Source organism: Capricornis sumatraensis, chromosome 8 (assembly GCF_032405125.1).
Source record: "Capricornis sumatraensis isolate serow.1 chromosome 8, serow.2, whole genome shotgun sequence".
Lineage (NCBI taxonomy): Eukaryota > Metazoa > Chordata > Mammalia > Artiodactyla > Bovidae > Capricornis > Capricornis sumatraensis.
Window position 1 is genome coordinate 94,320,009 of NC_091076.1, and position 25,925 is coordinate 94,345,933.

Sequence of the window (25,925 nt, forward strand, 5' to 3'; positions counted from 1 at the left end):
CTAAGGGATTAAGAAAAAAAAAAATTGAAGTTTAAGAATTGGTCCGGGTACTCTCAAGAGTTTACTATTTTACTGGAAAGCAGTGAGTACTAAATGAACCACAATTCTGAAAATCCAGTAGATTCTGGAGTCAGGAAGGCCAGCCAGGAAAAGGCTGCAATAATTCAGACACGTGATAAGGAGGTGATGGTACCCCTGGCAAACAAGAATGGAAAGGGTTGACAAGGCCTGAATTAGTCACTGAGGGTGTAGAGGAGGAAGAACTTCCATGTTGCAGCCCAGGTGGCTGAGGCAGGTAGCAGAACCCTTGCTGTAGTCAGGCAGCCGCTCAGACCTTCACACAGAGATCTCTACAGGTCAGTCTGCCTCTTTGCTGACACCTTGCTTGCTCAGAACACCATTTTTTTTTTGGCTGTGCCACAAGACTTGGGGGATCTTAGTTCCCTGACTAGGGACTGAACCCAAGCCATGGTGGTGAAATGGCCCATGTCCTAACCACCAGACCGCCAGAGAATTTCCACTTTTCATTTTCTAGCATCCTTTACTTGGGGGTGGGGATTTTGCTATTTTAGAGAAATAGGCAGATCTGAGCATCCAACCCAAAGTTCAAGTTGAATAGCTTCTCTTTTGTCAAGGGGAGAATACAACTGTGTAAGAGTAGGAAAATAGAAACAGACATTGTACCGTTCCTTCTTGAAAGGCTGAAGGAGAGAGGAAAACTAATTCATCCCTACAGCACTATGGTAAGTATTTGATGCACAATTTCCCCTGCCTTTTGCATACAGAAGAGTAGATAGAGAATTTTATCTCAGTAACAATTAGCACATCCTCCCTTTTACCAGGTAGCTCTTTAGCACTGTACTCATAGTAAAGGGTTGAGAATATCTCAGGACTGGTACTGGAGGACTCAGGACTCTGGTGGGTAAGGCCAGGCAGGTGACTCATCTCATTGCCCTGAAGTCCACTCAAAAGCTCCCAAATTGGGATTTCCCTGGTAGTCGTGATTAAGATTCCGTGCTTCCACTGTAGGGGGCACAGGTTCAATCCCTGGTCAGGGAACAAAGATCCTGCATGCCATCCAATGCAGCCAAAAAGAAAAAAAAAAAAAAAAAAAATCTGGGAGAGTTGGTGGGAAGGAGATATACATTCCAAGACATCTACTAAGACTGACAGAAACTTAACCGTCACTTCTGCCCACAACATAACCTTTCACTTCTACTTGCACAGGCTGAGCTTTGAGAAGCACAATCTAAACATCATAAACAGCTGGTTCATAAGAATCTATCCTTTGACCACTTCATACAAGATGTTATTTGTGACCCATAACTCCATCCCTTCCCCACTGAGTGGATGGGGCAACAATCACGACAGACTCTAAAGTTTCCACAAATCATTGGTTTATTAGAAAGTTCCTTTCCCTAATTTTACAGCATATATATCTCTATCATATGTGATAAAGTTAAATACAATCTGTTATGCTTGTAAGTAAGGATAGATTATTTTGTTTTTCCTTTTAGTTTTAAAATCACTATTGTGGAAATTAAAGGAAACTGCCCCCAGGAAGGTAGAGAGGCAGCCAGAGTATGGCTCAATCTACAAGCTAATGAGAAGCAGCACAAAAATGTTAATACTGTATTATTTAAATATTTACATGGGCTGAAAGCAAAGAAAAATGAGTCCCTTCCCTTCAAACAGATGATTTCATTTTCCAGTGCTATTTATCAAAAAAGTGATGCTTCTGAATCAGAGGAGGAGCACTGAACAGGTAGAAGGCTCAACAGAGTCTCCGCTTGCCCAGCACTTGCTTGACGTGAACTCAAGGCCTTTCTGTCTTGGAAATTGAAGAAAGGCAGAACACAGAGCCCTGGCCCATGTCCGCAGGGTTTTGTTTTTCCTGTCAGGTGACCACCCAACCAATTTTAGCCACAGGAGTAGGTAGGGAAATGCCCAACAGGGAAGTTCTAACTACATCAAAGAAGATAAGATCTACAAGATGAACACCTTTGGGTCACTGTATTAATTAGGACTGAGAGCCAGGTGAAAGGTAAGAGGAGGAAGAGGAATTCAGGTCGTACTTCCTCTGCTAAGTGTCATGGGAGAAAAGAAAAAAGGAATCTTTACTGCCTAAACTAAGCTGGGTAGAGGCATGGAAACTATGTAGCAAAAAAATCTGCAGAATCTAAAACTGTGCTCACCTCTCAATAAGAGGAGGAAGACCTTCCCAACTCTACCACACTCCAGTCTACTTCTACTTCACAGCTTCCAGCCAACCCAAAAGGCACATTAAACATTTTTGTCAGAGGGGGCTAAGTACTAGGAAGGCAAATGGACTGCCTGGGACAGGCACCCTGAAAACCCAGGAATCCCCCAGGACAATCACTTTGAATCTCACTGCTTCCAGAGAATAAAGCTCTTGAATCTCTCTCTCCTCCTCTGTGGGGCCCACCAGTTTCTCTGTATGAAACTGCAAACCACATTAAGTGAGACTGTCAAAACTATTCCTCAACACCCCTAGCTGACTGCAGCCCGTTAGTTCAAAACTCCCAGTACTGGCGGCACCACTTACTGCAAATTATGTCTCAGCAAAAAAAAAAGTTAAGCAATGTTCCTCTTTTTAACATTTTTATGGTTCATAACTTCAAAAAATACATGAACTTGATAAAATATACATGCTTAGTCATTTTTGCATCTAGCAGAAAACAAATACTTTATTTTTTTGTTCTGTTTTCATTTGATAACCTTAAAAGTTTCTTAATTCAACTAGGGCAAACATATTTACACAAAGCCACCAGAACAAGGATCACTTAAAGAGCTGGATGTAAAAAATATTATTGCAGTATACTACAAATATGGAACCTTTTTTATATGAGCTACAAAAAGCAGCATTTACGTTTATAGAGTTCAGTGCAATTTTTTACATTAAAAAAATCCTATAAATTAAAAAGGAAACATCAACATGACAGAAGAAAATACACCCTTCGGACACATGAGCTCCTCTCTGTTCCGCAGCTTCTATTCATGATACGATCTTCTTTTCTGGGATATGCAGATGTCTCTTCTGGGATGAGGGACACAAGGACAACAGTGCCCAATGTGTGGTTCTGTTTGTGTGGGAAATGGATCAGATGACAGCCTGAGTGGCATCTGGTTCCAGGTCAGACTCCCTTTCCACCTCACTCGGGATAAATAAGGTCACCAAGGTCAAAGACACTGAGAAGGCAGGACCAGATGGACAACCCGCCAGCCAGAGAGGAGGAAAATGTTTTCAAATTTATACACAGAAGTGCAGAGGATAAAAAGTAGAGGGAGGAGGAGAGTATCTAAACTCGACAGTTTGGGGATGTTGCTGAAGAGGGGTGGGTAGCACTTACTGGTGTTCCCTAGCCTAGAAACAGGAGAGGGAGGGACAAACAGAAAAGGAAAACGGGAAAAAAAAATCCCTGATAGTAAACCCAAAGCAAACCTCAAATCTAAAACCACCCCTGCAAGCCAAAACTCAATTCTTTGGCTGTCAGACACTGCCCATTCCAGCTTCTACTTGCTGGTATTAATGGCTCGACACCCCAAAGGAAGATGCATGGGTCACCTTCCCTGGCCCTATCTGGGCTTCTATCCCCTAACTCATGTGCCATGGCTGGGGGGGTGCTGCAGGTCCTGACCTGAGAAGATGGGGTGAAGTAGTGGGTGAAGGTGGAGGGCAGTGGCAGCTGCTGCAGCAGGCCGGGGAGCCAGCAGGGTAGGGTAGAGGGCAGCATGTGGAACAGGGTGGAAGGTGAAGGGCCCGGGATGGATGGCCGAGGCGGGAATGATGTGGATGGGGTGGCTAGCCAGAAAGGTGGCGGGATGACCAGGGATGATGGAGTGAGTGAGGTGGGACAAGGAGATGGGGGTCAGGTGGGGCTGGGGGATATGATGCACTTGGGCTAGTGGCTGGGGGTGAGGGTGGGGGTGAATGCCAATGGCGGCGGCAGCAGCTGCGGCATGATGCTGTAGGATGGCGTGCTGCACAGTTGTGATGGAGGTGGCAGAGGCCGTGGCCGGCTGCTGAATGTGGATAGGCTGCAAGGCTGGAGTGGCTGGGGCCAAGGCGGCCGAAGCGGGGAAGGCCTTCACCTGCTTGGCCAGAAGCTGCTGCTGGATGTGCTGCTGTGCGGCCTGCTGGAGCTTGCTGTACTTCTCCATCTCCTCGGGAGTGAAGGTGATGGGCTGGCTCTCCAGGGGGGCAAGGGATGCATCCTCGGCTCCATCAGCTGACTCAATACTGGGTTCCCCACTGGGCGGTGCATAACTGGGGAAGGGCTCGAGGTCTGATGCTATAGGCAGCAAGCTGGACTCCACAGGGCCTGGCTGACTGCCGCTATCCAGGGACTCAAGGGTGTCCCCGTCGCTGGGGTCAGGGAGGTAGTTATGGGAGACGGATGGGTCCCCAGGATAGCAGTCAGAGTGCACTGGGGTGCCTAGCGGAGCCACAGGGTGATCAGCAGTAGCTTCTTCAGACTTTGGCTCTTCTGGGGGTGGGTCTGATAAGGGGCCAGCTGTTTCCTCTGAGGGGAACTGATGTCCAAATGGGGCATCACTATTCCCTGGAGGCCCTTCCTCTGTCTCTGACTGTTCTTGCTCTTCTCCCCTTTCTAAGCCAGACTCTTCACATTTCTTGGTGTTGGGCTTTCGGGTAGCTGGGAGCTTCCCTATCAGAGGAAGGACAGGCTTGCTGCCAAGAGAAGGGGGGAGCTTGGGTCCAAAATAACCTTGTGGGGGGTCCTTGAGCTTGAGACCGGCTTTATTAGGGGTGGCCAGCACCTCCTCACTCATGCTGGGTTTCCTCTCCACTTTCCTTGACTGAATCTTTTCCAATAGCAGCTTGGCGGTGACAGAGTTCTTGTCTTCAGGGCTGCAGTCACCTTCTGACCCTCTTCCTGGGCCAACGCTGCTGTTCTGGGAGGGTGGGCCTATTCCCTTACCATCATCTCCTCTGCTGTCATCTTTCTTTTTCTCCCCAGGACCTTCTCCCCGGCCTGATCGGAAGTAGTGGGGAGACTGGGAGCGGTAAATTTTAGAGCGAATGAAGTCTCGACGACCAGAACGCCTCTCTTCAGGGCTCTCGTGTCCCCACGATCCCTTCCTGGAGCCTGATCTCTGTGAAGGGCTCCGGGTGCTGCGGCTGCGGTCCCGGCTATAGCTCCGACTTCGCTGCCAGCTGTGGGCTGTGGTGCTGCGGCTTCTCCGTTTGCTCCGGCTGCGACTACAGCTGCTGCTGCGGCTACGGCCCCTGGATCTTGAGCGCTCTCTGGTATGACTCCGAGATCGGCTTTGGGACTGGCTGCCACTGAGGCTATAGTCATCATCAGAAGATGAATATTTGTGCCGCTTGGACCGGTGCTTGGAGCTGGCGTAGTCTGAATCATCAGAGTCGTGGGAGCGCTTGGAGTGCCTTCGTGACCGGTCACTATAGTCACTATAGCTGTCATCAGAGTAACTGTGTTGTCTACTATAGCAGCTCTGGTCTGAAGAAGCATCTGAGCTACTGGAGTAAGAGCGCCGAGAGGAATGACGAGAGGAATGGTGCCGGCCAGACCGTGAGCGGCTTCGGGAATGCTCACTGCCCGACTCTTCCTCTTCCTCCTCCTCCTCCTCACTGTACTGGGATGGAGACTTCTGGTGCAGCCGGCGTGATGTCGCATCATCACTGTCCTCATCTCCACTACTGGGTCGACTTCGATGGCTGGATCGGCTGCTCCGTTTGGTGCCAGCTCTTCGCTGGCAGGATGACGCAGGAGGTTCACCCCTGTGTTTCCTCCCACCATGATCTTGGGCGCTCCCACTGCCTCCGCCTTCATCCTTCTTGCCACTGCTTCCTTCTTCAGCTGGAAGGGATCTCCGCTGCGAATCATCCTGGGCTCGCCGCCGTCTTCTCGGTGGTGCAGGGCTACCACTACCAGGAGGTTCTGGTTTGGGCCCCCGTTCAGAATCTGCTGGGGCTGATGATTTATTCTTTTTTCGTTTTCGCTTCTTGCGCTTCTTAGACTTCTCCCCAGATTCTGCCTTAGAGCTTTTCTCTTCTGGGTCAGCCCTGTGTTTCCGTTTATGTTTGCTGGATTTTTTGTGCTTCTTTTTCTTTTTGTGTCGGTGGGACTTCCCAGATCGTTCTTTCTTGCTAGGAAGGCTTCTCCCTGTGTCTTCTGTCTCTGATCCATGGCTACCCCCAGGCTCCTGCTTATTTAGGCCGCTACAGGCAGCCCCTGAAGCAGGTGCATCAATTCTGCCTCCTGAAGAATGCTGAACACTCTCTTCCTCCTCCTGGCTTTTATGTAGCTCACTAGGATCAAGGCCTTGGAGATGGTCCTTTGAGGAGCCTCCTATGTCCTTTGGCTTTTCTGTCCCTTTTGCTCTGGCATCTTTGTTCCTTGAAAGCTTGAAGTCAAAATACAAAGGGTTACAACTGTACGAAATGGAGGGTTCTGCCTTCGTGAAAATTAACAGTTCTGATGGCCACTGGAGGGCAGTGCTTTCATCTTTGCTTAAAACGGGAAAGAAAGGACCGGTTGGATGTTTGGGTCCCTCCTGGCTTTCTCTCCCTGCTGGAGTAGCCTGAGAAGTTTCTTTAGGAGGGTGAGACTCACACATTTGGATCTCTGAATCCTTCTGACTCTGACTCTCTAAACTATGCTCACTTACATCCCCTCCTGAGGGCTTCTTTGTCTCAGCTTTGCTTCCAGGCTCTGAGGGCTCAGCCGCACTGGTTTCCATCTGCTGTTCGGAGACTTCACTAACTGTCTTTTCTGGTCCTTGGCTTGCTGTCACCTTGATGCAGCCTTTAGGCTTGGGAGAACTACTTTTTTTGCTGTCTAGGGCATTCTTTGGGTGTGTACTATTATCACCTTCCATTTGTTCACTGGCTCTCATAAAGAGCAGAAAAGGAAAATTAGGTTTTACTTTGCAGTGTGCTGGGGGGATGTAGTGGTAATACTCTGGCTCTGTAGCCCCAGCTCCTTCTTCTCGCTTCATTCTTTTTAACTTAGATAACGTTGAGGCAAGGGACCCTCCGTCCTGAGGGTCTTCATCCTCTTTTTTACCATCAAGATTACTGCTACCATCAGAATCTCCCACCTTCTGAAGTCCTTGGTCTGTACCCTTTTCGTCAGCTTTTGTTCCATCATCAGAGGTCCCTTCCTCTGCGTGGTCCTTGAAAACTGATGCTATTGATTCGAGTTTGACAGGAGCCTTCTTGGCAAAGGAAAATGACACTCCCAATTTTTGCAGTGGGGTCCCCAGATTATTCTTAATGCCAAAGCTGATGCCTTGAGAGGCTGGCCCAGGAGCTTGTGCCAGTCCAGTGGTATTAGTGATTTGTACTGCAGTGAATGGGCCTCCTTTATCTGTGGAGAATTCAGAGCCCAGGCCACAAGTGGCAGTGGTACTTGTGCCACTGTTTGTTGCTGATTCTTCTTTCTCATCATCTCCACCTTCTTCATCTATAGCCACTGTGGTCGGTTTGAACATGGGACCACTTCCAGGTGCACTACACAATGGTTTAGAAAAATGAGAAACAAACAAAAAAACAGGTTTAGGGGTACATTTCACACTACGTTATTTTTTTGGCCGTGCCATGAATCATGCAGGATCTTAGTTCCCTGAGGAGGGATCAAACCCATGCTCCCTGCAGTGGAGGCACAGAGTCTTAACCGTTGGACCACCAGGGAAGTCCCTCATACTTCTAAAACATGTTATCTCTTATGTTTGACCATTCATCACAGGCAGATCTTAAAGACACTGAATACTGAATGGTGGTCCTTCCTTAGCCCTATGCTAACGAAAGGAACTTGCTCAGTAAGGTAAGGCAAAATCTTGTACTGCTAATCTATCAAGCTACATTCATAGGGATAGCCAGTTACCGCTGTTTCTTCCTAAGCTGTCTAAATACTGAGGTTTACCTCATAATTTGGATACACTATCATTACCATCTGGCATAGCCCACCTGTCTTGTATCTGCTCTCAATTTTTACTGTACCATCCTACCCATCAGTATGCTACCAAACATATGGGTGAAAATTTATTCCCAAAGGTTGCACAGTTCACCCTTGAATGATATGGGTTTGCAGGTTTGAAATATAAGGGCCCACTTATACAGATTTTTTTTTTAGTATATACATGTCACACAATTTGCAGCTGACTGAATCAGCTGCAATCAAACATCAAACTGGATGTGGAACTGCAAATACAGAAAACTGACTATAAAGTTATACACAGTATCTGATTGTTTAGGTGTATGAGTTTGTGTGGGGACTGGGGTCATCAGCACCCCTCATCTCCACATTGTTCAAGGATCAACTGTACTTTGTACAGCTAAACAAAACAAAACAAAACAAAAACACAACCCTCAATTTCTTCTCTGCTTTCAAATTTCAATTTTTAAAAATATGCCTATTCCCTGAGTTGAACACAGTCAGAAACCTCCACTGTGCTACGCTCTAATGGTCTGTGGTTAGGTTAGCATGTCTGTTACAGAAATGAAGAGTCTGTGTCTATCATGGCACCATGTCCAAGCATTTGCTTTGGTTTTATGACACCTTCTGGGCACTCCATACAACAATCATGATTCTACCAAGTACTTTCTCAGCTTTGAAAACAGAAACACTAAGGAGCCTCAGAGCCAGTGTTTTAAACTCCTGTCACGTCTGAAATTTTTACAGTGTGGGTTATACAGGTATCTCTTAAGCCAAACTCAAGACCTGAAGACAATTATTTGGATGGAATCCTCTTAATCTAAACCCTAACTACTAGTTGTCCTAAACTCAGGGACCAAATATATTCAGATAATATGGTAACCCCTTTGCTATCTGAACTCTTGTTATTGGAAGATGGAACCCACCAGATTAGGGTAGCAATCTGTGTCACTGTGTCACAAAATCCACCCCATGGCAAAGAAACCTTCAAACTGAAATAAAAAAGAATTTATTGTGACCTTTTGCTTAGTCTTTGTCATGCAACTTCAATATACTATGGGGTCATGCATTACTCCTAGGATGATGAAATATACCTGATGGTGGATCAAAACCTTCTTCTATCTTCCCAAGAATTTACTTGGTCATCTTTTAACTGTTTATTTCTAACACAGTAGTAATGCTGCACAGTGTGACTGAATAAATACATAAAAAAGAACTAAAACTCACCAATGAAGAAAAACATGTATTAAAATATGTCTGGAACTAAAAAGTGGTCTGGTATTTTTTTTTTTAAGGAAATATCTTTACAACAAGTCCAAGAGGAATGTATTTATTATATAAAGAACTGCTAAAGAGGGAATCAGAATCAGTTTATAGGCACTGTAACTCAGTATTAGAGGTCATGGGTTAATTCTGTTTCAAAACTTACACTGTATGTGTTCTCTTCCTTCCTCCCTTTTCCAAAACACAAGAGAAGTTAATAAGTAAACAAGTACCCCAAAATCTAGAAAGGTCACGATCTCTGGCCTCAACTTCACTGTAAACTTTTAAAAGTCACATAGTTTCTCTTTCCACTGTAACCAGCTCCTCTTGTTCCTGGCCAGCCATTAAAAACAAACAGAGGGATCTAAATCCTTCAGATTGAGGCACATACCTCATGAATTCTCAGATGCTTAAAGACTAGGTCCACCAAAGACTAGCTGCTTGGGAATGCGGCCCTAGGTGGGGCTAAGGGGGGCTAATTCCACCTAAGGCTAAATACCAGTCCCATACTTATCATCAAGAACCATGAAGGAACATTAAAAACAATACTCAAGAAGGCAGGAATCTGTAGAGAAATAAATAGAATTTTCTAGGCTTTATTGCTTAGTACTAACTCTACAGTACTTGGAAAGACAGTTAAAACACTTAAATCTGCTCCAGTAGAACACTGTAAGGTATGTGATTTTCTACGTAAGAATAATACGGGAGGGGAATTCCCTGGTGTGGTTAGGACTTGGCGCTTTCACTGCCGTGGCCGGGGTTCATTCCCTGGTTGGGAACTGAGATCCCTCAAGCAGAGAGGCAAGGAAAGATGGAGAATGGGAATAATTTACTGATTTGCATAATTTACTGATTTACTGAGGATCTTCTATGTGCTAGGAATTCTTTTGTAAGCACTTTGATGTAACAACTTAATGACTTCTCACAAGAACTGTAAGAATTAAGTTATTATTATCATTTCCATCTTACAGATAAAGAAACTGAGGCATAGAACGTAGATAATTAAGGTCACACAGATCATAGGTTATGGCCTCAGGAGCATATATTCTTTTTTTCTTTTTTTTTAATTTGGCTGTGTTGGGTCTTAGTTGCAGCATGCAAGGTCAACTGCTCTGATCCATGTGGGATCTTAGTTCCCCTATCAGGGATCGAACCCACATCCCCTGCATTGCAAGGCAGATTCTTAACCACTGGACCATCAGGGAAGTTCCAGGAGTGCATATTCTTAATCAGTATGTTATACTCCAAGTATAGAAATTCTTTTAGCTTGAAAGAAGGATCTATTTAAAATTTAAAGATTATATGTCAATGATAACCTTAATTTTTTTAAAAAAAGGATTATTAAATTCTTAAACCTTAAAAATTATTAATTATTTGTAAGCCCTCAGAAAGACAATGTCCTCACCATTCAGCTTGTTTTCTTTGCTCTGCCAACTCGTGGAGCCGCCGTAGGGCTTTCTCCTGTTTCTTCTCATCTTTGCGGGATCTTGAGGAGACATTCCGAGCAAACTCTCTCTGCTTGAGATCTTTCAATCTCTGAGGTTAACAAAAGAAAGGAACAGGGAGTGGGTAATTTAGAATAACTTGGGGATCCTGAAAGCAAGGCCTTCAGAATTTTTATCCATAATCAATGGTTTTAGCATAGTGTAGAATATGCAGTGTTGTACTCTCTTATGGTAATTGAAAACACAATGGCTGATTACTCTGGGTAGAGCACCTGGAGTATCTGGATTCCTAATTAGGACAGCATACCATTTGCTTTATTGGCCAAAATTAAGTAATTTCAGAAGCAACCAACAAATTTTAGAACACTAGGAGAAAAGAAAATGGACTATTTAATCACCTGCTCTTTCAGGATGCAAAACTAGACAAATAGAATATGAGTTAAATTGTAATAACACAAGCCAAAGAGAACAGAAAGGGGTTAAGCCAGTACAGAAAATTACCCAGGTGTAAGATCTTAAAAAGCAATGTACAGCTTACATGGGAAGGTTATCTGAATCAGACTAACAAACAGAAAGCCTACTTTGCTTTCACCATAAAAAGGTGCTATTCTTTTCATCATGAACAGTTTTCCTGTGAATTAATCAAACCGTCTTCCAATGCTTGCATGTTCAGAGCTCACCAGTCTGACCACTTTCATCTGGTCAGTCTGCTGAAATTAGAAAGTAATAGGTGTGGCTTTTCATTCCTTCATGGCCCCAAGAGGAACAACCAGGGAATGAGATGGGAGAATAGATAAGCCAAAGAATTTATTACTTAAAATCCTGATGAAAGAATGGGTCTTTTATTCTCAGAAGATACTATACATAATTATCCTTAAAACAAAAACAACAACCAAAAAATAACAACAGTGTTATGACACACTGATGACAAGAATCCAGACATATCTATCTGCAATGAAGACAGAACTAAAATTAGTTTCAACACACTAGATAATATAAAAGCAAACAAACCAAACCAAAACACATACATTATCCTATGCTTTTTACAACGGCATTGAGAAAAGGAATTTGACCCAATATAAAGTGGACATTGCTTTGTGGAAAGGTATGATGCTGAACAGACAGAGGAATTTTCTTATCTAATATTTATGAAATGTGTTTTGAGTATTTTTGAACTGGGAGAGGGAAAGGGTGGAAAGACACACACAGAAAAAGATATACAGCTAAAGACACTAGTAGAAAAACTCACTCTTGTGATCTGGGCTCCCAAATTAGAAGGATTTGCTTTCAATACATCAGCTGAAAATGTCACATCACAAAGAAAAAAAAAGTAAAAAATAAAACAAGAGTGGAAGAGAAAAAAAATAAAGCAAGCATTACTACACAAGCTCTCTTAGTGAATCTGCAAACTATTATACTGAACAATTAGGGACAAAGCCATCAACTCTAATAAAACGTTTGAGGAGAGGGAAGCACCTGCACAAAACATGTATGTGTACATACACACAGACTGACACAGTAATAATCCCTTCTAGATAAATGGAACTGTCTCCATTCCTTTAGGAAAAATGGTTACAAAACTTTAGGAGAGACCACTGCGGTCTACAAGTAGTTAGTCTTATTTCATTTACCTTTATTTGGGGGATGTTCAAGTAACCGACAGCTGGCAAAATTGTTTTACTGAGGCTGGCTACTCAGAATTAAGCTTTTTATAAGAAACACTTCAAGATGAGGGAGCAACTATTTTAAATAAACATGAATTCCAAATTCCTTCTTCCAAGGAGAATGGGGCACAGAGAGTCTATCAGGTCTATTGAATGTTTATTTTAGGCCACAAACCTAGTTTTTTTTCCTGACCCAAACATTTAACAAGCTCTCTGGCCAAGATTTAAACAAAATGTCATATTTCTTCTCATTTTTACTGTTTTTTCTCCAGCTACCTCATAGGCCTGGAAAAATCTCCCCATGCCCAGTCATTCCCCTCCCTCTTACACTTTTAGGAGTTATTTCCCAAACTATAGGACCCTGTCTAAAAGAATGAGCATTTTATCAAAGTCTTGAGTCTCCAGGCCAAGTCAATGATTTCCAGTCATTCAGCAGCCACTTGGTACAAACTTGAAGTTGAAGGGACAGACTACTTCCACATCATCCTGAAGACATCCCATCTCAAATTCCCACCCACCACAATAATTAGAAGTAGGGAAGGAAGAAAATAGGAGGATATCAATAAAACAAGTGCAAATCCCGATCCTATACAAGGTATAGGCAACACTCCTCTATCACCTCTATAAACTCTATGGTCAAGTCTGGGGTTTTAAAAGGAGAATTGGGAACCCTAGAATTCTAACCCAAATCTTAAAGACAAGACTGGGCAACTTTCCCAAACCCAACATGTATATTTGAGGTCTCTCTTAGATAAGGGTGTTCCGATGGTAAAAACGGATTCCTAAACCCAAGTCTCTTCTTTCCATTCAAAGTCAAACTGAATTCCCCTCACAAACTTTCTACTCATCTCTACATAAGACGAGATTCTTTTTCTTTCTGAACTGTCTTACTAGCACTTTGTTACACCACTCACCTAGCAACCATCATTTTATCTGACTACTTATTCCTGTCTTTCAGAAGGGCAGTCTGTATAAAATTTCAGTTTCACCTCTCTGAACTCAAAATCCCTCATTAGAAAACAGGGCTATATAGCAATAGATTAACAAGATTAAATGTCAAAATAAATACATGTAAAGCACTTTTTATGTCTAAACTGTTCAATTCTGCCCCTTCCCCTGTATTTGGGGCAGGAACTTCGGCTTATCTTTATAATCAACCCTGCATCGTTAAGGAGCAGCACTAAACCCACAGACTGCATCTGGTAAGTGGCTGGTGAATAATTTGGGTCAATACTGGATCCTTGATTTTCAACAGTTTCTTTTTGTTATCATCCGTAGGAAAGTTTGTTATGAAATATTTTCCTATATTTACTAGAGACACAGTCAAGTTAAATAACATAGTTTTCCTAGGTATTACTCTGATAATAGTAAGGAAGTCTTACTCTTTTTTTTGTCTGGCCACACTGCTTGGCATGTAGAAGGTTAAGTTCCCCAGTCAAGGTTTGAATCCAGGCACTGGCAGTGAAAGTGCGGAGTCCTAACCACCGCATTGCCAGGGAATTCTCATAAATCTCATTCTTTAGAGAACCGAAAGGTCAGAATTTCAGCCCCTTAACTTCTGAACAGAATTGGACCAATGACAATAAAAAGGTATTGACCAGAAACTTCTCAATTTCCAATCTAAAAAGTAGTTTTTTATAAAGGTATAAGACCCTAATTCTGAGTCAGTTTTCCAAAGTTGCTTATTTTATTTCAAAAGGCTACCAAGCTTGGCTCATTTGTCACTGAATACCCACATGAAATTCCCCCTGTGACCTGTACTTTTAATTCCCACTTGAATTCTGAGGGGGAACTCAACTTTAGATAACCTTTTCTAAACAAGAATAGAGGAACAACATACCTGTCTGTCAAAGAAGACAGAGTTCCAGTAAGGAAACCAAAAAGTACAGATGTGTCATCAATCCAAAACTATTTTCAAAGGCTGAGCAAATTCCATACTGTACACACAAAGTCGAGTTAAAACCTTCAAACTAGCCCACGGTCTAATCTGAATGGATTTAATTAATCATTTAGGTGACTCCAAAGCTACTATGTCCTATATATTATCTCTGAAAATTATAAAGTATAATTTCTGAAGAAAATTGCTAATAAATTTACTTATTTATTGAACTATTAATGTTTATTAATATAAATTTAAGCCATATAACACAATTTTAGCTGGAAAATATTTGATTCAAAGGAAAGGAGACCAAACCCCATTCATAATGAAAGGGTTTGAAGATCTTGTTTTTCTAAAAAATCAACAACAAATGTCCAAAAAAGTATATACACTTGCGGCAGAGAACATAATTTCTCATTGATTTCAATCACAGGGTAGCTGGCGTTTCCATTAAATTTCCCTAAAGACCAGTAGAGGGACGAACTTAATAAATAATCCAGCACTTAAAAATATCCATCCACAGTTGGGGCTAAAGACCACTTCAAATGTAAACGACATTTCCAGTTCTTAAAACTGGCTAAACCGCAGTGTCCTGGCAGAAAAATATCTGCTCCAGACACAAAATCCTGCTCTACCTTTCAACTCTGAACAATTAAACCAAGGACATGAGAATGTGGTATATCTTACCAGTTTTCAGTGCAGGTGACAAACTTGCCCACATTATTACTAATGTGGAGTGTCAACAGTAAGGAGTAGAGATGCACGTGGGCAGGAATGAATGAGCCACATACTCTCCACACTGTTTTCTCTACCATCAAAAGATAGTGAGGACTTCAATCTAATAAAATACGTTTTATATCTTTTGATGCTACACTTCTCTCTTGAACCACAACAAAATTTGATGCTAGAAGCTTGTATTTGATTGAATATACTTCACTAGGAATAAATCTATTATCTTTCTCAAGTATTTAAAATCTATTATTGCACTTTAAAGAATAAAACCGTTATTTCCATGTGAAGAGAATTTCAGGCATTAGAAAATAGGCAGAGAGTATTTTCTATTGCCACTAAACATCCTATGTTCCAATATACATGTAATTGTAAAGAGAAACTGAATTCTCTCTCTTTGGGGTCAGAAGATTATCTGTGATTTCTTTCTTTCACCAGACAGCAATCCCTCTCTCCAAGGAGACAGACTGCTCTTAGTCTTCCTTCATAACTAACCCTCCAACACACACACCTTATCTATGGTATAGGAGATAGGCTCAATAAACATGTATCAACCTGGTTTCAGTTTTAGAATCAGTTGCTGGGAAAGGGAACATAAACACATACTTTCATATGTTATTTGTTGGTTCATGAACAGAGATGGAAAATAGTGAGCAAAGAAGCAGTGGTTGTAACTCAATCTGTTTTTTTTGCCCAAACATAATCCAGCCTTTTTGAGCTTCAACTACTCCCTTTCCATTATGTCAATGATCCCACACACCCCTAAATCCATGGCTCTTCTCCCCACTGTTCCCAGCCTCTCTCCAATGACAGAACATTAATGAGGAATGTCTCTCCTCTCCCAAACTGGAGCAGTCATGCTGCAGTTACTTGGCCAATTCAAGATTCAGTGTGTGTGATGCCTCTGGATGAGCCAGTCCAGGAAATCACCGTCCAGTGAGGGAGGGAAAAGACCAGCAGAGAACACAGAGAGCCTCAGCAGTAAACCACTCAGGGAAAAAAGATTCGAGTTGAAAGGTTAAGGAAATCCAAGTTACTGGGCATTAGGTGTAAATTCTTCTTTTAGCACGTGCATATCAGTAAGTGATGAAAATGAGTTTTATTCAGTAACATAGAAACCCAAATGTTTTGTAACAGAAAACTAAAACTAATGCTGATTACAGATACTGAAAAAAATCAGAGGGGAAAGAGATAAGTATACATTTTTTTGGGCTAAGTAACTGTAATTCTAATTAGTAATTTATGGCAACACTTAATTTGTGCACAATTACTCTGAAACACAATAACTTAATATCACTTGGTCAATGTCAAATTAATCTGTCATAAAATCATTGCATTATATTTATGTTCCAAAATTCAGCAAAAGCCTTAAAAGTATGGCATTAATAGCATCATGTGTATACTGCTTTAAGGTATTTTCCACATATCCATACCTAAACACACACACACATATCTATGTACATGAAGTCACCATCATCACTACTAAAAGTTAACTTTGATAATGAAGTTTTTAAAAATAATTCTATTAATATGTATTTCATATATCATAAAATTCATCCATTTAAAGTGTAAAATTTAGTGGGTTTATTAGTACATTTTCAGAGTTGTACAACCAGTAGCACTAATTTTAGAATATTTCCATTATCCCTAAAGGAAAACCCAACCATTAGCATTCACTCCTCACTGTCCCCTGCTACCTAATGTGTGGAAACCTAAACTATATTCTCCATAGATTTGCTTATTCTAAACTTCTCATATAAACAAAATCATACAATATAAGGTTTTGTGACTGGCTTCTCCCACTTGGCAGAGTCTTTTCAAGATTCATGCATGCTGTGTTTATCAGTAAGTCATTCTATTTATTGCTGAATAACATTTCATTGTATGGCTGTGCCACATCTTATATATCCATCACTTAATGAATATTCCAGTTGTTTCCACTTTCTGGTCATGATGAATAGTGTTTCTGTAAACAAACCTGTACAAATTTTCGTGTGGACGTATTTTTATTTCTCTTGAGCACATATCGGTCATATGGTAGCTTTATATTTAACATTCTGAGGAACTATCAACTGTTTTCCACAGGGGCTGCACCATTTTATAACCCCTCTAGCAGTGTAGAAAAGTTCTAATTTCTCCATATCTTCTCTAGCACTTACTGTATTTCTTTCATTTTGGCAACCTAAGTAGGTGTGAAATGGTATACCATTGTGGTTTTGGAGATAACAAGTTTTCAGAATATCTATGTAATCCTTGAGATCATATCTGAAAACAAAGATTTGCCCTCTATGTAAAATTTGAAGGAGCATAATTCAGAAGAGCTGCTTAGGCCCAAAGCAAATGAAAGAGCAACATCCTAGTTCAGAGTTCTCTTTTCAGTAATATTGTTCATAAACTTATCATTCCTGAAGTTGCTTTAACTTTTCAGACTACAACAGAACATATAGCCTCATATGCCAGAATCTCCCATGGTGCACCACTGTGATGAATGTATGTGTACAGGAGCAGAAAACCAGTTGAAAGCTACAGAATGTAAATAAGGCAGAATCACTTTTATTCACCTTGGAACTGAGTGCCAAAAGGAAGAACAGAGTTAGAAATACACACTAACAGTATTAGAATACAGGGTTTACCAGCAACCTTAGCTCCGAAAAGGTCTGCTTAGGGTTACCCCTGATCACAAAAGCAGACAGCTTCCCTGAACAGACACGGAGTTTTCCAAGATTAACTATGCTGTGATAGCAGGGTTTAAGATGGAGTCTATTTTCAACAAAAGCAGAGGTGGTGGGTAAGATTTAACAGGTGAAAAGGCTCAAATCATGCTCAATTTTTGGGAGACTGGCCAAATGAAGTCATTCTTTTATTAACTAAAACAGTCCCAAAGAAAATGGCATCCACAGCAATATAAAACACAACCGAACCTAAAATTTTCACCTCTCTGCTGTAGGTTATTAAAATACAACTACAAAAAAAGTAAATAAATAAAATACAATTACAATATGCTTAAGTTCTGAGATACATTCCTCTCTCAACACATTTGCTTTTGCTTCTCAGAGAAAAATCTCTTCAGAAGTGAACTGTGCTCTTTAAGTCAATATTATAAAGCTTTGGCATTCATAAATACTTTATGATTTTCTTAACCCTTTCCACATTTTTACAATAATCAATTTATTATTTTTCTAATTTATAATTTTCTATCAACACTTCAAATATACAGCAGCTATGAAATATCTTCATGGAAGCTAATCTTAGTGGTTTCACTTAGAATGATCTTTCTTTTTACTTTAGTCCGAGAATTATCTTTTCTTACCTTGCCTTTTTAGTTTTGTTTTTATTGATGCTTTTCTGTGTCTCATCCACCATGACCCCTGCACTGAATATCCTAAGTTGCACTGAAAAAGGAATACAGTTACATTTCATCAAATCTGCATCTGGTCTTGCCAGAGGTTCAACTGGCTTTGGTGTGTTTACTGTCCTGATGTAGTAACTGCCAAGCATAGAGGACTGAATGTATCTTGGCAAAAACTGGACCAGTAAGTAGTGAAATTTCAAGTGGAGAGTACACCAAACTTGAATGAAACCCATGTGAAGTCCAAAAATGATCATTCCTTCCATCACCAAACAATTTCTCGGAAAATATTTCAATTCAGAACCTATTTTATTTTTGAGAGATGAGGAAAACTCTGAACATTTCTGTTTTTTGGTACATATTACCAGGTGCTAGTTAACTAAGAGCAAGCAAGCTGTCAGAAAGTCAACAGTTTAGACAAAGTTAATTTAAATCATGCAGTATAGATTCTACTCTGTAGAGTTCAGAATAGAGAAGTCACTAATACCTGTTACAGGCTTAAACGGTTTAGTAATTTAGTTCAGTCATTTACAAAGTTCAGGAAACCATTATTTTTACAGCCAAAATAGACCTTGGTATTTCTTTTTTTTTAAAAAAGTAGAAGAGTACAGGGGTTTTCATACTGAAGCTATTTTAACAGGAAGAGGCGGCAGGCTGAAAGCATTCTTTACTCTGATGGAGATACTACTGATTCTTTGAACAAGTTCAAGGAATTTCTCAAGGTTGCTTTACAGTACCAGATTTTGATAACTGGATCGTACTACCACATGGTTTTGAAACTGCAAGGAAGTTATACCAACACTAACTAAGCAGGAACAAGCAGGCATCTTTTCAATGTGCTACTTTCCTAGCATCAACTACAACCTGTGGAAACTTGTGTAAAGAGGAGGGAAAGGTATAGGCCTGGGTCACAAACTCAAATGTTTATAGAGGGATTTGCCAGGTAACATAGTAAGTTACACAGGTTGGTGTAAGAGAGAAGATGAAGCAGAAATCATATATAATTGGAGAAGGAGCACATGTGTTTCTAAAGAGAAGGTAGTAAGCTTTCAGCTTTAGCCAACTGTTATGTTGATTATGTAGGCCCAATGTTCTCAGAAGCTTCAATTTTTCAAGGTAAGTCAAAACCTGAATTATGTAACATCTCATTTAAAAAAGTTGGGAATCAACTGAAATTAAAGGAGAAAAAACTACCACTACAAATAACAGACAAAACACAGTTGACCCTTGAATAACATGGGTTTGAATTGTGCAGATCCACTGATATGTGGATTTTTTTCAATAGTAAATACTACAGTACAATAATAAATACTACAGTACTACAGATCTGGGGTTGGTTGAATCCACAGATATGGAACCATCGATAGGGAGAGAAATCTCAGATATGAAGGGCCAACAACAAATCAAACTCAGATTTTCGACTGCATGGAGGGTTGGCACCCCTAACCTCATGTTGCTCAAGGGTCAACTGTGCATGCATCTAGGGGAATTTGTGATCGCTAGTTTATGTACTGGAAGCTAGTGAGGAGGGCCCCTTAGTGGCACAAATAAAATAAAAGAGTAAGACTGGAAGAATCTCGAATGAGTAACAAGGCACTAAGGAAGCAAAACTAAAACACATCAGTGTTAAAATAATGCATCGACCACTGTGCTGCTACAAATTTACCTCTGGGAAAGAGACTATTCTGTGGAGTTTGGAATTTAAATCTTGCAAGGCTAAAGAAAATGGTTTCCACTGTATATCCATTAGCAGATATGTGTTTTTAAAAGCTATGTAAAATAAAAAGGCACAGAGATAGAGATGGATAAATGTATTGCTTCACAGTCAACTTTAACTTTTATAACTAAGCCAACAAAGGTAGAAGATGAATACTAACGTTTATTGAACACTCAGGCATATGACACTAATTTATATAAAAATGAATCACAGATTGGATTACCTCTTAAGAAAAGGAAGGCTAACCCTTGGAGATGTCAAAATGTACAAAATTATCACTATTAAAGAGTGTTAAACTGCTAAAAACAGCCAAAATGTCTAATTAGGATTTTCATCTCTGAAAATCAAGCTGGGTCTTAATACTTGCGTATTAATGACTCTCTTCACAAGATATCTTAGAAAACTGAGAAAAACTAGTGAATAGTGAGATGTACATAGCACCAAGGAGGTGGGGAGGATTAAAAAAAATCACCACAAATGAAGGTGACTCAATAGATTCTTTTTGAGACATTGTGTGTGTGTGCACGCAACTGTAGCCCACAAGGCTCCTCTGCTCATGGGATTCTCCAGGCAAGAATACTGGAGTGGATAGCCATTCTTCTCCAGAGGATCTTCCCAACCCAAGGATCAAACTGGTGTCTCTTATGTCTCCTGCATTGGCAGGAAGGTTCTTTACCACTAGCAATTATTTGTGCTTAATAAAGATAAGGGCGTACTCAGGATCCTTCCTATACTAGGAAGTTTACCACTAACATAATAGATTATTTCTCTGGAAAGTTTTAATGGTGAAACTTTGACAGAAGATGCAAACTAGGGATTACTAATATAGGGTTGAAAGTACTTACCTATTATCTCAGATTCATAATAATCCTGTGTGCCTGCCTGGAAGACAAGACAGGGTGTCTTTATGATTTTAGAGCATAAATTTGGAAAATGGTAGGTCCATTTGTATGGTAAGTTCATGTCCATCAAAGAGGAATGAAAAATAGGACCTATCTCTTCCTCTTAGGAGTTATTTAGCTGTTTTGTACCAAGGTCAATTAAAGTCTCCTTAGAAATCCTAAAGGCAGGAAAAAGTAAAACTATAATAATGAACTTAGATGCATCTGTTCTTTGTTTTATACCTAAGATGGGCTTTTGATCAAGATGAAGATATCAACTTACATGCATTCATTAGTCATACCAGCTGAATATTTTTTTTGCCAGACCAGGAATCACAGATATATTATATATTAATGGATAAGGTAATTCAATATAAGAAATCCTTAATTTTTTACTTTCATTTTGATGATACTCTAAAACAGAGTAATACAAGAATATATCTGAGATCATTGAGATGAGAACAGTATAAATGTTTACAACATAACTGGGGGCTTAAAATGACAGAAACTGGTCTGTACCAAACAAAGGCCACACAGTATCATGGGTACTTGAAAGTTTTTCAATAGTTCTAAGAGAACAGAGTTTCTCAACCTCAGCACTACTAATCAATATTCTGGGCCAGGTAATTCTTTGTTGCAAGGAGCTTTTCTGTGAATTGTAGGATGTTTAGCAGCATCCTTAGTCTCTACTCACTAGGTACCATTAGCACCATCTCTCTAGTTGTGATAATCAAAGATGTCTCCAGATATTGCCAAGTGGCCCCTGGGAGACAAAATCTCCCCAGATGAAGAATCACAATAGAAAAGTGGTGAAGAGAACTGAGTCCACACAAGGTACACAAGAGAATAAATATGTGAAATTCAAATGAACCAGAGCTATAATAATTTTACTACTCTCAAACTGAGAGCACCATCACTAAAAATCATCATCCATCACTTTAATTGTTGTCAATGCGAATTTTATTAGTTTTGTAGTTATCTCAGATTTAATTTGCCAATCTGTTTTGCACTGACAGAATTTTTTCCTATTATAAAGCAAGTCAACACATGATTAAAGTTTGAATCATACTTCCTTATTCATTTTTTTCTAAGAAAGGGAAGTCAAGAAACTTATCAACTAGAAATGTAATCTTTCTTAATGTTCTTTTGGTGTCTAAAGTTTCTTCTGGAGTCTTAATTTTTTTTTTAAATTTTATTTTATGTTGGAGTATAGTTAATTTGTAATGCACTAGTTTTAAGTAAACAGCAAAATTATTTAGTTACACATATACATGTAACTATTCTTTTAATTTATCAAATACAATTCCTAAAGAAATTTCTTGAAGAAATTCTCATGAGCCCAAAATGGTAGACATATATTTAGATGCTAAATGTCTTTGTTAACTCCAGAAAATGAAACAAAAACAAAAAAACTCCCAAATTTGACTTACACACACACACCAAAAAGCTGAGAAAAGATTTGGATGCAATAAATTGGATGCAACAGTCACTGTTACATTTGTCTTTCTTGACATATGATTCTTTGAAATAGTAAGGTAATTGCTAATATATCTTGTCCATATACATGCTCTCTAGTTTTCTCTTCCTCAAATCAAGCAGAGCTGACAATATATTAAAACAATGTCTAAAGTTGCATATAAAGTTGAAAAGTTGTCTTCAATTCTATTAATGAAAGATTCTTAAATCTTAAACTGGTTAGGTATGGTTAACTATGGAAAAGATTGCTGCAAAAAAGTGGAAGACCACAACTGGCTTATAAACTATTCCTATGCTAGTAAAAGAAAACTTGGTCAAAGCTTGCCTTTTACGTGCACTGAAATAGTTGGTTGAAGATGAAGCAAAGATTAGAAAAACAGTTCAAAATGTCCAGCTTATAAGAGCATTTCAGCAATGCTCATAAATCTTACAAATTTATCAAATACAACCACTGTGCCCCCAAAGACCTGGCAAGTTCTGTTAAAGTCACCTACGATCAAATGTCTCAAAATTGTCCTACAGGTTTAAGGATTCATTTCCTCCTAAAATCTCCCAAGGGAATTACTGCCACCTTCTTTATGCTGGTAACTAGTTAGGAATAATTTACTTTTCTAAATCAATGAACGGAAGAAAGAAAAAAAAGGCCATAAAGAAGGTGTAATTTGTTTTTTAGCAAGCTCTTCAACATGCAGCATCAGAATTTTTTGTTAAAGTTAAAATAGTATCTAACTTTATTTCTCTTTTCAAGATTTATCTATCTTCCAAGGTACACGAAGTAACAAAATGACTTACTGATAGGAAATACCCAACACAGCATGAATTCTTAGATAACAGAAGATGAAATGACCAAGGCCTGAGATAACTGTTCAAAGTTTAACAAGTTCAGGAACAGGGAGAACTGGAAAAAAGCTCCCAATGATCCTTAGCTGAATTATCAAATTAATACAAATTTAGAAACCATTCAAAGCCAAAAATTTTATGCATGAAGCTCACAATTCTTCACTCTACAATCTTAGAAGGATGAGGTCTATGTCAGGACTTCTGTCACTGAAAAAAAAATCAAGTCAGTCAGATGACCTCAGATAAAGACAGGCAGATACAAGAAACCATAGTCAACAAGTTTGGGGGAGTATACTCATAAAGTTTAATATTTATAACAACAAATAAAGTATCTTTTTCTTTTTTAGAAATTAACTATTCCTCACCTGCTTGTGTGCATGATCATAGGAGTTGATATGGTTGTCAAATTCCTGGTGTTTCTGATACTGCTTATCACAGAGTTCACAGTAAAAGTTGGCTCTAAGGTCTTCCAATGCTTTGGCAATGGCCTTCTCTTTGTCAACATAATCCTACAGGAACCACAAAATAAAACAAAAAAAATGAACTTGGCAAATGTTATAAAAAAGCAGTCTTACTGGAAGAGAGAAAAAGGGCTTTTCATAACATTTAATGGTACCAGTTAAAGTCAGATAGAACACAAGTAGCAATTTGGTGGGGTAATTAGTGTGTGGTTATACTAAGATCTATCTTCAAAAAAACAAAAGTCAAAAGAACTTAATTTCACCTTCGCTTTTGGCAGTCTGGTGGACTAGATACTGTGGCATTCCCTATTCCTATCCTTGGCTAAAAGCCCCTCAACCAACCAGACATTATAAAACACAATTTTCACTGTATTGCAGGAACCATAGAAAGAAAAGTAAATTCCAAAACGGGCAATCAAAGAAGAAAAAAAAACCCACAAAATTTAAAAATCAGCTATGATCTGAAACAGAAATTAGAGCTGTGATAGGCAAGGGCTCGCCTTAGGACATATAGGTGACAATGGTGCTTGAGGTTTGAGCAAGGTGTTGCAGCTAAACCTGAGAAGCCTCACTAACAAGGAAAAGAACCTGGAAGTGGGCTGGAAATTTCAGCATCTCTGGGTCTTGGCAGAAGGGATAAAAAATGTTCTAAGAAAGCATCCTCAATTTTGGTCCCAAATTTTTCCCTAGATTAGGATTAGCAAAATAGGAGTTATAATCAAAGATTAGTACACACATAAAAGGAAATAAATCTATTACAAGCAAGAGTCACAAAAAATAAGCAACAGATTTAAGCCTCCAAGAACTCAGATTTTGGAATATTCTATTACAGAATATAAAGTAACTATAAAATGTTTAAAATATAAAATGGAGTTACAAATATGAGCAAACGAAACACTATTATAAAAAACAAAACCAAAAAATTATGCAAATTGTAAAAAGAACCAAATGAGATTTTTACAACTGAAAAACCTAACTGCAAAAAATTTTTAAATGCATTAACTATTCAGGGGATAGGTTAAAAGAGAGTCAAGAAACAGCTCAAAATAGATACAGCACGGATGGTGAAAATGTTCTGGAATTAGACTGCAGCAGTATCTGCATGACCTTGTGGAATATACTAAAAACCACTGAACTGCACAACTTAAAAGGATGAGTTTCATGGTAGGTGAATTATATCTCAACTGACATAATCGCTGAAAAATTTTCAGAAGTGATAAGACAGGATTTCACAGGTACACAAAGCACAAGGTAAACCACACAGGTTAAATAAAAAATAAGCACCTAATACATGCTAGTGAAATGGTTAGTTATGGGATTAAAGACAATGAAATCATAAAACTACCCAGAAAAAAATTAAGGATCACCCATAATCAGACTGATAGCAGATTCAAAAGCAATAAAAAAAGATAGAAAATACTATGCTTCAGTGTGAGAGAAAACATTTTCAATTGTATACCAAAAGAAAATTTTTTTAGAAATGATCAAGTCAAGGCATTTCTACATAAAAAGAGAATTTACCAAGAGATTCATTAAAAAGGACCTTCCTACAGCAGAATTCTTGAAATCATAGATTGTGACCGACTAGTGGGTCATGACATTGATTTAGCAGACTGTAACTTCACTTTCACTCATTGGAGAAGGAAATGTCAACCCACTCCAGTGTTCTTGCTTGGAGAATCCCAGGGACGGGGGAGCCTGGTGGGCTGCCGTCTATGGGGTCGCACAGAGTCGGACACAACTGAAGCGACTTAGCAGCAGCAGCAGCAGCAACAAATACAAATATGATGCTGTGGAAGTGCTGCACTCAATATGCCAAAAAATTTGGAAAACTCAGCAGTGGCCACAGAACTGGAAAAGGTCAGTTTTCATCCTAATCCCAAAGAAAGGCAACACCAAAGAATGTTCATGCTATCGCACAACTGCACTCATCTCACACACACCACTGAAGTGACTCAGCAGCAGCAGCACATACTAATAAAGTAATGCTCAAAATTCTCCAAGTCAGACTTCAACAGTATGTGAACCATGAACTTCCAGATGTTCAAGTTGGATTTAGAAAAGGCAAAGGAACCAGAGATCAAATTGCCAACATCCACTGGATCATCAAAAAGCAAGGGAGTTCCAGAAAAACATCTACTTCTGCTTTATTGACTGTGCCAAAGCCTTTGACTGTGTGGATCACAACAAACTGTGGAAAATTCTTAAAGAGATGGGAATACCAGACCACCTGACCTGCCTCTTGAGAAATCTGAATGCAGGTCAGTAAGCAAGTTAG

The 25,925-nt window shown here is 39.8% G+C and overlaps 1 protein-coding gene across 3 annotated transcripts in view; it reads right to left on the minus strand.

The window, feature by feature from the left end:
* Nucleotides 1-1,423: 1,423 nt before the first annotated feature.
* Nucleotides 1,424-25,925, minus strand: part of GPATCH8 (G-patch domain containing 8) — a 92,641-nt gene continuing 68,139 nt past the window's right edge. For 2 of the 3 annotated variants that reach the window (XM_068976264.1, XM_068976266.1), the window contains 3 exons: nucleotides 23,552-23,695; nucleotides 10,612-10,742; nucleotides 1,424-7,519 (listed from right to left, as the gene is read on the minus strand). In XM_068976264.1, the coding sequence (XP_068832365.1) occupies nucleotides 3,622-7,519; nucleotides 10,612-10,742; nucleotides 23,552-23,695 (4,173 nt within the window). In that variant the 3' untranslated portion in view covers nucleotides 1,424-3,621. The remainder of the gene's footprint in view (nucleotides 7,520-10,611; nucleotides 10,743-23,551; nucleotides 23,696-25,925) is intronic. The other variant, XM_068976265.1, reaches the window with a different exon arrangement.